This window comes from Xenopus tropicalis, chromosome 9 (assembly GCF_000004195.4).
Source record: "Xenopus tropicalis strain Nigerian chromosome 9, UCB_Xtro_10.0, whole genome shotgun sequence".
NCBI classification, from domain to species: Eukaryota; Metazoa; Chordata; class Amphibia; order Anura; family Pipidae; genus Xenopus; species Xenopus tropicalis.
Window position 1 is genome coordinate 67,230,450 of NC_030685.2, and position 10,223 is coordinate 67,240,672.

Sequence of the window (10,223 nt, forward strand, 5' to 3'; positions counted from 1 at the left end):
GGCTGCCATGGCGCCCCCCCCCCCACTGCCTACCAGCCCAGTCTGACCCTGCCTTCACCCCACAGTGGCACAGTGTGTAGGGGCTATGCCCCAGACTAGTAGCAGTTTTCTTTGTTAGAAGCAGCTTAATGGCCTGTTTCCTGGTTGCTAGGGTATACTGGGCCCTGCTAATCTCAGTTTACATCAGACTTAAAGTAAAAGGTGAACTCCCCCTAAAGAGGTGTAGTTACAGGCAGAATGAAGCACACTACCTTAAAGAACTGGGGGGGGGGGGGGGGCACAGTGGCACACTCCCCCCACTCCTCTCTACTTTGCATTTAGCTGGAGGGTGATATGTGCCCGCTCTGTTGCACAAGGAACTGGGCGTGGATTCAACTGAATTTCTGTGCCTGCAAAAATATATAAACAGATCAATTAGAGGCTGAGAGTCTGTGTGTGCTTGGGCATGTTTCCTGCATACCTACTTACCTACAGAACCTGTCAGTATTTGTCTGTCTTGGTAAGATATATTATACCATTGTGGTCACACTGAGAAAACAAAAGTCTGCAACAAACACAAATACTGACTCTTTCCTGCTCACTGGCTCACAATGCGACATAAGAGAGATTCCTATTTTTACTCTGTTCTCTAAGCAAACACATACCGCTTATGTTTCTGAGTGTTAGCTTTCAGGGCAGCACGTTCCTCCTCATATTAGGGGACCACACATACACAAAGTGTATAAAAGTAATTAAATTATAATGTACTGTTGCCCCTGCGCTGGAACAACCGGTGTGTTTGCCTCAGAGAGACTACTATAGTTCATATAAACAAAGCTGCTATGTAGCCATGGGGCAGCCATTCAAAGGCATATAGCCGATAACAGATAAGCTCTGCAGAATGTAATGGGGGTTTATCTGTTATCTGCTTTGTAACCTGTGCCTTTTTTCCAGCTTTAATGGCTGCCCCCATGGCACACAGCAGCTTATTTATATAAACTATAGTGGGGTTTATGTAGCAAACACCAGTTTTACCAATGCAGGGCCACAGTACATTATATTTTAATTACTTTAAAACACTTTTTCATTTTTTGGTGTTACTGTTCCTTTAAGCAGAGGAAGGTGCCATATCCCTTTTGCCTAGAAGAAGCCATGCTCTCCCGCTATTCTTTTGTTTCTCTGAAGGAAAAATAAAATCAAGATTGTTCCAGCTTTAATAAATAAGTGTATTTCTTGTGTGTTTGTGCAGAGGTTCCAGAGACTTGCTGGAGGAGCCCGACAATCAGTCGCTATCTGATTCTGACTCTCCAGTCCCCACTTGCATGCCGTTCTCTTGGTTCGGAGACAGCCACAAAGAATCTCCCTCCAGTGGCAGCCTGAACTTCTCTCCGAGCGGCCCTGACCTTACAGTGGAGCAGAGCCAAGAGAGAAGCAGGAACAAGGTACAATCTCACAGAGGAACATTATGCTGCCTCTATAAAGAAGCCTTTGTGTATACCCAGCACCAAGACTTCCGTATCATATGTCCTCTTCCTTTCATTAGTACTTCCTTACTATTGAAGGGCTTTGTTATATGCAAAAGCTATTATTTAATATTTATAGTAAGAAGGAGATGCAATATTACTTCATAATTTAAAATACTTGTGGCAGAGTATGAGATTACCCATACAAACAGGCAATGGAATGACTTAGGCACAAGTCTGTGTGCCTCACAACTGACGGGATGGGATAGGATAGTCTGTAGCTTCTATGGGCATGTGTATGGGCATCTTTATTCCAACTAAGGATGTAACAAGTGAAAACCTCAATAATGAGTTTTCATGGGGCTTTTAGTGCAAACAACTTTGTATGGGTCAGCATTGCCAGCCGATATTTAACAGCTTTCATGCATTATATGCTATATGGGGGCTTGAGGATTGTGTGAGCCTGTAGTTTATGGAGAGGTATCCATGGCACAAAACAGGGAAATAGCTGTGAATAAAAGCCAAAGACATGTTTATGCAGAGCCTGAATTCGTACTTGCAACAGTGAAGTTCTTCTGAGTACATTCAGCAAATCCTTAAAGGGAAAATATATCCTAATTCCAATCCATGTTGGTGGCAAAGCTTACCTGTTGGGGGGTTTTAATTGTATAAAATTTGAGTAGCCTCAAATTATTAAGACCCCTTACAAGTAAACTCCAGATCCAAACCATCCATTAACCATTCTGACATGAAGTGGTTCTCCTTGTAGCCATGGGTGAGGCGGGGTAGAGTTAATGCCATGTTATCTCTACTTGTTTTCAGAGCAGAATGCTCATAGATGATGCATACAGTTACAGCCCAGGCTCTGATCTGTCAGGGTTAGTGGCAGAGCCAACTCTGTCAGGGCGCTCACACACTTTCACCTTTTCTTCCAATGAGGTGAGTGCCAAAGTGTGTGTACTTGGTGTTCTGTTAGTAGTCTGTCTGTCTCTCACCATAAAAGCATGTCTGTTGTGTCCAACTAGCTCTGTACGGAATGGGTGGGAACAGCAGAATATGAGAAAGATAGACACAAATTATTATGAAACTAAAGTGTTGCCTTTGTTATATCCAGTAATATCTTGCTGCTTCCACTTGTACCCCCTACAGATGTTCCATGCTGAGCATCCACTCTCTCCATTGGCTCAGGGGCTGCTCATTGGGATGAGCCAGATCCCCATTTCTGGGAAATACCCACCTACTTCACTGTGTTAAGTAGAATCCCATAGGAACACACAAAAACTTCAAAATGTGTCTGTATAGGGTCATGGCCAGAAATATTGGCACCTTTTGCTTTTTTGACAAATGAGACTAAAATAAATGGATCTACTGCAAAATAAGTTTGAAGTTGACAAAACCAGGTTTCCATGCTTGGGAGTAAGTGGAATCAAGCTCCTCCTATAGCCATGAATGTGCTTTCTCCACCTCTCTGCTGACAGCCTGGAACATTCCATGGGGATTCAGATCTGGACTCATTTCTGCCCTCTTCAGAAAGGTACAACCTTGTTGAACCAACCATTCAGGGCATTGTTTGAGGTTTGCTTCTGGTCACTGTCCTGCAGACTCATGATCTGTGACGGAGGCTCATCTCTCTGACACTGGGGTCACTATTACGAGTTGTGCCGGCTGTTTGTGTTTGCCATTACAGCTCTCAGTGGCCTTGGTGCTGGGTGGAGCCATAGTAAGAAAGGTGATGCTCAGTGTGGACTCTGAGAGGCTCGTTAACCATTTGTACCTGCGGTTGTATCTGTATTGCTGTCAGTGTGTGGCTGTGCATCCATCTGTCAGTCCATAATGAATTGCTCGTTGTGTCATTTGTGCCATTCTCTCATTTTATAATTGCTTTAATGGAGTCCTGGACTGGGCAGGTTTCACCGTAACAGTTGGTTCATGATCATAAAGGGATTGTGTTTAGGCACACTGATATGTGTACTGGATCAGCAGAATAGGGATTAATAAAAGGTTAAAGGCACAAATGACTGGCACATCTGATTCTTATTCTGATTTGTTCCCATTACTGTCCATGAAGGCCAGAGTGTGAATATTCAATAGTGAACCCAAATATAAAAATAAAGGGACATCACTCAAATGGGTACGTCCCGCCCCACTCTGCCTTGGCCTCACTCTAATGGCAGGTAGTGGATCTAATTGGGGAATTACAGAGAAACACTGACTGCTCTATATACTGAGCCTTCTGTGAGACAGCGGTTCTGTTAGCTAAGCTATAACTGGGACAGGGGAGCCATAAATGCACGTGCCTTGTACAGACTCATCCCAGCACTTTCCCAGTTTCTGTCCAATATGGCTCCAAGTCTTGAAACAATCTAGCAGAAGTCCATTCTCTTCCCAGTCTTTTAATTGGTGGCTTTTGCTGTTTCAGGAGTTTGAACTAACAGTGCAGGTACTGATTTCTATAGCAATTACACTAACATAAATTTACAGCCTTAGAAATGTTTTGATAAATGTATATTGGAAAGTTGCTTAAAGGGCTACTGTTATAACTAATAATTATTCCTCCCCCCCCCCCCCCCCCCAATCATATTAGGGATTTAAATTTCAATAATACCCTGAGCAATAGCCCAGCCCCCCTTCATAGCCCTCCTTCCCATACTGCACCACTGGGGACCCCCCTAAATGTTTCAAAAAACAAATTAGTGCAGCAGGGTTGGCGGGTTCCACCTTGGCGCTTCAAGTCCCGTCTCTGCAGTTCCCAGTGCTGAACACGTGCAGTTTAATGCAGATCTGCAACAGCTTCCACTGCTCTTGTTCCTGTTGGAAGAATGCGAGCGAGGCCTGCGCGGTTGCAGGAATGCCATTTATAGTCCAGAAAGGAAGGGGGGTAGTGGTGCTTAATAAATAAAGTGACGCTTACAGTCTGTGCCATGTTGTTACTGCAGGCTCTGGATGATGACTCCACCCCAACGGGGAAACAAAATCAGTGGCACAGCCGGCCGGTTACCAACTGGACCACTCAGCAAGTCTGCCACTGGCTTATGGGAATGAATTTGGAGCAGTATATCGGAGAGTTTACATCCAAAAACATAGACGGGCAGCAGTTAATGCTACTGGACAGCGACAAACTAAAGGTACCACTGGGCATCTTGCATAGGAGCAATGTGCCCTTTAATTGCTTGCGTGGGGTGTACCGTCCAGTGAGTGGGTCAAATAATGCTGAATTTGAGGCTGCTATGTAATGGGAGTATTACAGTGTCTCAAAGTGCATTTCATGACAGGCATAGTGTGGGCCCCCAGCATTTTATGACAAGCCCACAGCCTTTCATGGCAGGCACAACATAAGCGTAAGGCTCAGGAGCTGCGCTGGGTGCCACATACAAGTGACGGAACAAGTGGCGCAATAACAGAAGGGAAGCCGTATCTGTGAGACTGCACAGGTGACACTGCAAGTGCCATACGGCTGTGCTTGGATTGGATATGGGTACGCTCTGCACCTCCCTCCAGTCTATCCAATCAGCTTGTGACTACAGCCGGTCTTACACTTTAAAAAAAAATCTGAAGGAAAAGAGAAAACAGATAATGGGACAGTGTCTGCCATGAAATGCTGGGGGGTGGGCTCATGTTGTGTCATTAAATTCTGGGGGATCACATTGTGTCTGTCATAAAATTCTGGGGATCTGCTAATGTGTTGAATATTGACTTATGTTGACTAACATACTACTGTCTATTGGCCAGATACAATAAGAAATACTGGGGAGTTTCACTTCCACCCGCATATGCGCACATGTGATTTTCTGGGCTGCTAGAGGGTTACAGCGCCTGCACGCTCACACACATTCTATATCTATATAGATCTAATATAGCATACTTGGGCTCATTTATTAATACTGGCCAAATTTGCACCTGGGCAGCAGCCAATCAGTAATTAACCTTTCAGCTGTCGGACTAAAAAGCAAAAATGTCTTACTTTATTTTTAAGGGTGCATTTTTACTCCCAGCAGAGACACATTCCTCTCTCTCTCAATTATAGTAGTGACCTGGTGCCCTCTACTGGTGAAAATGCTGTATTGGTTTTTCTTTTTTTGTTTTGTTGTTTTTAAATCCTAACAGAGTACAAATAGAAGTTCTATATCTGAGTGCCCTGACGTTTCTAAAGTGCTCCCTTGTATCTGATAGGACCAGGCCAGTAAAGCTCTGGATAGAGTATTGGGGGCCACTTGCCACTCAAGGCCCAGGGCCTTTCCACAAATCCAGGACTGACCATTCATGCCACCCTATGTTCTTATTTCCAGTGGTTCCTGGAGTGGGGCTGAGCGGCCATATTCAGCAATAGTGGGTGCCAGGGTGAAAGATTGATGTGTGGTTACCATGGACACATTTGTATGTTTGGTTTAGACTTGGGCCCACATGTGTGTTAATCTAGGACGTGGGGCTTATTTCTTTCTGTTTGTGTCCCTCTAGGCTTTAGGTGTTTCCAGCCATACAGACAGAGCAACAATAAAGAAGAAGATCAAAGAAATTCGAAAAGCACAGGAGAAAATGGAGAAGCAGAAGGAGAAAATCATGAAAAAAGGGGTATCGAAGCCAAGTGGGAAAGCGCCAGGCACTGTGGAGTCCAACTGCTAAAGGCCACTCCCCCCACTCTGTGTGTATATACTTGTACAATGGGTGGAGCTTATATATATTTGGGGTCATTGTATTTCAGATTTTTTGGTAGTCTTTTTCTACTTGGAAGTCGCCTAGAGTCACATATATATATTTTTTCCCCAAACTTTTAATGAAATGTGTACTGAAATGTTTGCCGATAGGATGTGTAGGGAGTAGTACAGAGCGTTATTGTGAGACCACTCGCTAATATGGGTTGCGCATGGGAGAACTGTCCCTCTGTCGCCCATAACAACACTGGTTTGCTTGTTGTGCGCCGTGCCGCTCTCTACTTAAACTCCTCGCTCTGTGGTCTTTATTCTTTCACGTAACCACTTCTTCATCCAATTTAATGGCTGCTAATTGTGTTAGTGAGGGGGGACCAACTGCATGGGGTGCAGAATCCTCCAGCAGTGGCGTGCGTTGTATATAAATGAGACAAATCTCTCTTAACCTGCTGGGACCAAAGGGATCTGGAACCTTTACGCAGTCACGGTTTCAGTCGGCCCCTTGTCCAATGAAATTGTATATAAATATTGTTCCGAAGGAAATGCCTGACGCAGTCTGTTTAGAACCACTTTCCTACTGTGGCCGCTGATATGTTAGGCTGCCTGCCTTTTGGAAAGGGGAGATTTTTCATGATCTATGTGGCCTTTATTCTCTTTGCACTTATTCCTTAAAGGGGAACTAAACTCCCACAAAAAAGACCAAGTAGTGAGATTGCTCTGCTGAGCACTTTACAATTTACAGGATATTGTTTTTCCCTAGTTTTCAAGATTTTGGCAGTTTGTGCTCTGCTTATAGAATGAATTTAACCACCGCGGTGCACCCTGCTGTCTTGTTTGGTCGAAAATGCAGTTACTGAGCAGAGAAGCATGAAATATGAAATATTTAGATTTTTGTTGAGCAACTATCTGGTTGCTAGGAAACAGCAAAACCTAGAAACCTGGATGTGCTGTAAAAGAGAAACAGGAATATGAATAGAGGAGGGTCTAAATAGAAAAATAAGTAAGAAAAAATAATAATAATTATAAAATTGTTGCCTCACAGAGCAATGGTTTTTGCCTGTTGGGTCAGTGACCCTATTTGAAAGCTGGAAACAGTCAGAATAATATATAAACTATTAGAAATAAAGACCAATTGAAAAGTTGCTAGGAATAGGCCATTCTATAACATACTAAAAGTTACCCTGAAAGTGAACCACCCCTTTAATTTTCTGGTGTCCAGCCAGCCGACCAACCAAAACAGCAGTGGGCGGGGCAGTTTCAGATTGATTACAGTAGTGTAAGCGCTGCCACTGTCTCGCAGGCTCGCTGTATTCCTGTAAATGGCGGAAGTTCCCCCTGAGCAATTTGACGTTGGTTTCAGTGTGTTTAGTTCCCCTTGAATAAACTTCCCTACTGGGAAAACTACTCCACGGCTTGCCGTTTGTCCTGACTGTAAGTGTGGTCTGTGTGTGAGCGATTGCTACTAACAGTGGCTGAGATTATGGTACAGGGGGGTGTAGCTGCGGGGGCACCAATGGTACTTACATCACTACTACTGATTGGAGCACATTCCTTAACCCTTGCTGGGACACACCTGGCAGTTTTATTCCTATGGATTTTACCAGTATTGCACAATTTGTCATTCAGCAACCACTGCGGCAAAACCTTAGTCTTGGGGTCTCGGAACGTAATGAGGTGACGTCCTGCTGCTTTTGTGCCCGAGCGGGGGGCACGGCCGGACACGGATTCCCAGAGACTGGAGTTTGTGTAGAACTATTTTATGTAGTAGTTGGGCTCGGGCTGCATTTCAGCATAGAGATAGTGGGTATAGGGGGGTATTTTTGTACTGCTAGAGCGCTGAATAGGGGGGTGCCACTGCTGTCTCCGGCTATAGGGGAATCATTTGCAGAAGAGCATTCTGGGATTGGGATTTTATGCAAATTTAACTGAACAATTGGGGTCTTTTTTTTTTTTTATAAACGCTTACAATTAACCTGTTCATTCCCCGTACAGAGCAGTATAGTGTTTTATATATGAGCTGAAACTGTTGATTGAGGACCAATTCTTCCTTTAGCTCTTCTCTCTCCCACTAAATTAGCCCCCTAACAAGAAAATCATGATCTTTATTAGAAAGTTTTTTGAAAAAAAAAAAAAAGTTTTATATAATAAAACTGACTCTTTTCTGAGCCTCTGGTTGTCTTGTCTTCATGCACACACACAAATATACAGTATATACCCCTGTATCACGGCTTGTGTCTGCTGTACAGGCTGCAGCACATGGGAGTCCCAGTGTCACAGCCCGACGTTTCCCATATTATTACTGAGCTCTGGGCAGACCCACACGTAGGTGGGTTTATTATTTTAAATGCTTTATTAAAATTACCTCACTAAAACTCAACTCTGCTTCCGGCCTACTCAAACAGGCGAAAGGGGGACATTCACTGTGCAGGGTCCAACGTGTGGTGCTTGGCTCCTCCCCCTAGCCTGAGCAAGCAGACACAAACCAGCAGTCAGCTGTTGCAGCCGTACAGAGGATTTGTTATCCTGTAATGGCAGCAGCTATAAATGTAAGGGGCTTGCTTAGGCTAGGGGGAGGAGTCAAGCGACACATGTCAACATAGCGAGTGTCTCCCTTTCGCCTGTTCCAGTATACCGGTAGCAGAGTTTTAGCAAGGTATTTTTAATAAACCATTTCAAATGATAAACCTTGTGCAGGGCAGAATCTTGCATTGAAATCTATTTTTTAAAATTAAACATTTGTTTTTGTATTTAATTTTGAAGCTTCACATGGGACTAGCCATATTCTTCATTTCCCAGGATGCTACAGCCATGTGACCTGTGTTCTGATAAACTTCAGTCACACTTTACTGCTGCGCTGCAAGTTGGAGTGATATCCCCCCCCCCCCAGCAGCCGATCAGCAGAACAATAGGGGGGGGGGGAGCAAGATAGCAGCTCCCAGTAGGTATCAGAATAGCTCTCAATAGTAAGAAATCCAAGTCCGGCTTGGGACTCCTCCAGTTACATGGGAGTAAGAGAAACAATAGACTCAGGCACAATGCACTGGCGCCTACACACCAATATTACATGAGTAGAATGGGCCCAAAGCGCAGCATACACTCTGTAGTGCTTTACTGTCCACGTGTATCATAGAAGTGCGCAGAATAGTGCTGAAACTATACACTGGCTGAACTACAACTCCCACCATTCCTGTGGCTATGGAGTATTGTGCCATACCAGGAGATGGGCCTTATGCTGGGTATGTTTGCTGTGCACCCAACCTTAGGAGTAGGGGTATCTGGGTCCTGGGGCCACTGAGAGGGATCTCTGCAAATAAATACAGACCTAGGTAATTTGGCACCGTGATATACACTTCCCAGAAACAAGGGCAGAATTCGCTAAATAGAACACATGGGCACACATTGGTACCAATGGGGTGAATAGCTGGGTGAATCCTAAAGCCAGTAACCCAGGCCCAGACTGGCAACTGTGAGTTCTGGCAAATGCCAGAGGGGCTGTTGTAAGATGCCACAGACAGTCACTATTTATTGGGCTGGTGGGGCCTCTGTGTACTTGAAGTATCAGTGCTTATTTTGAATCCCAGTGAATGCATGTAACCTGGTCAGTTCATTGGAATGGAGCTGTCAAACCAGAGGCCAGTGGGCTGGGTGTGGCCCTCCAAGGAATTTTACTGGCCACCTGTCTGCAGAAGAGCACCATAGACTTCTTTTTATGACATGACTATCGTGGCCCTTATATAAGCAGTCATGTCCAATCTGCCCATTCAGTGGAGAACTTTGGAGCAAAATGCACAACTGGGAGCAACAGCGACTCTCGTAGGTCTGCAAATGATGGTCACAATACAGGCTCTGCCCATTTGAGTGTCCAGGTGTCTCCAAAGTCATTGCCATGCTGACTGGAACCCAGTGGCTTCTTATGGGACATTTGTAAATTACTGCCCTCAAAAATGAGCTTCGCACATCAACAGGCCTTTGCCTGTGCCATTTCTTCTCCCATTACTGTCATTTTCTGAAGGAAAAATCCCCAACGCAAACTTCTTGTCCAATTGTAAACATTTGCCATTAAATGGATACCAACTGGGCAACCCTATTCAGGTTGGGCCTACACAAGGGCTGGTTCTGGGCAGGCCTGGGGGGA

General features: G+C 44.6%; 1 protein-coding gene across 5 annotated transcripts in view; it reads left to right on the forward strand.

Annotated features, from left to right (window-relative positions):
• The window catches only part of ppp1r9al (protein phosphatase 1 regulatory subunit 9A like), a 49,929-nt gene extending 41,676 nt beyond the window's left edge, over nt 1-8,253 (forward strand). For 4 of the 5 annotated variants that reach the window (XM_004917713.4, XM_004917711.4, XM_002934607.5 and 1 more), the window contains exons 16-19: nt 1,229-1,421; nt 2,265-2,381; nt 4,379-4,567; nt 5,898-8,253. In XM_004917713.4, the coding sequence (XP_004917770.2) occupies nt 1,229-1,421; nt 2,265-2,381; nt 4,379-4,567; nt 5,898-6,062 (664 nt within the window). In that variant the 3' untranslated portion in view covers nt 6,063-8,253. The remainder of the gene's footprint in view (nt 1-1,228; nt 1,422-2,264; nt 2,382-4,378; nt 4,568-5,897) is intronic. The other variant, XM_004917714.4, reaches the window with a different exon arrangement.
• Nucleotides 8,254-10,223: the final 1,970 nt, after the last annotated feature.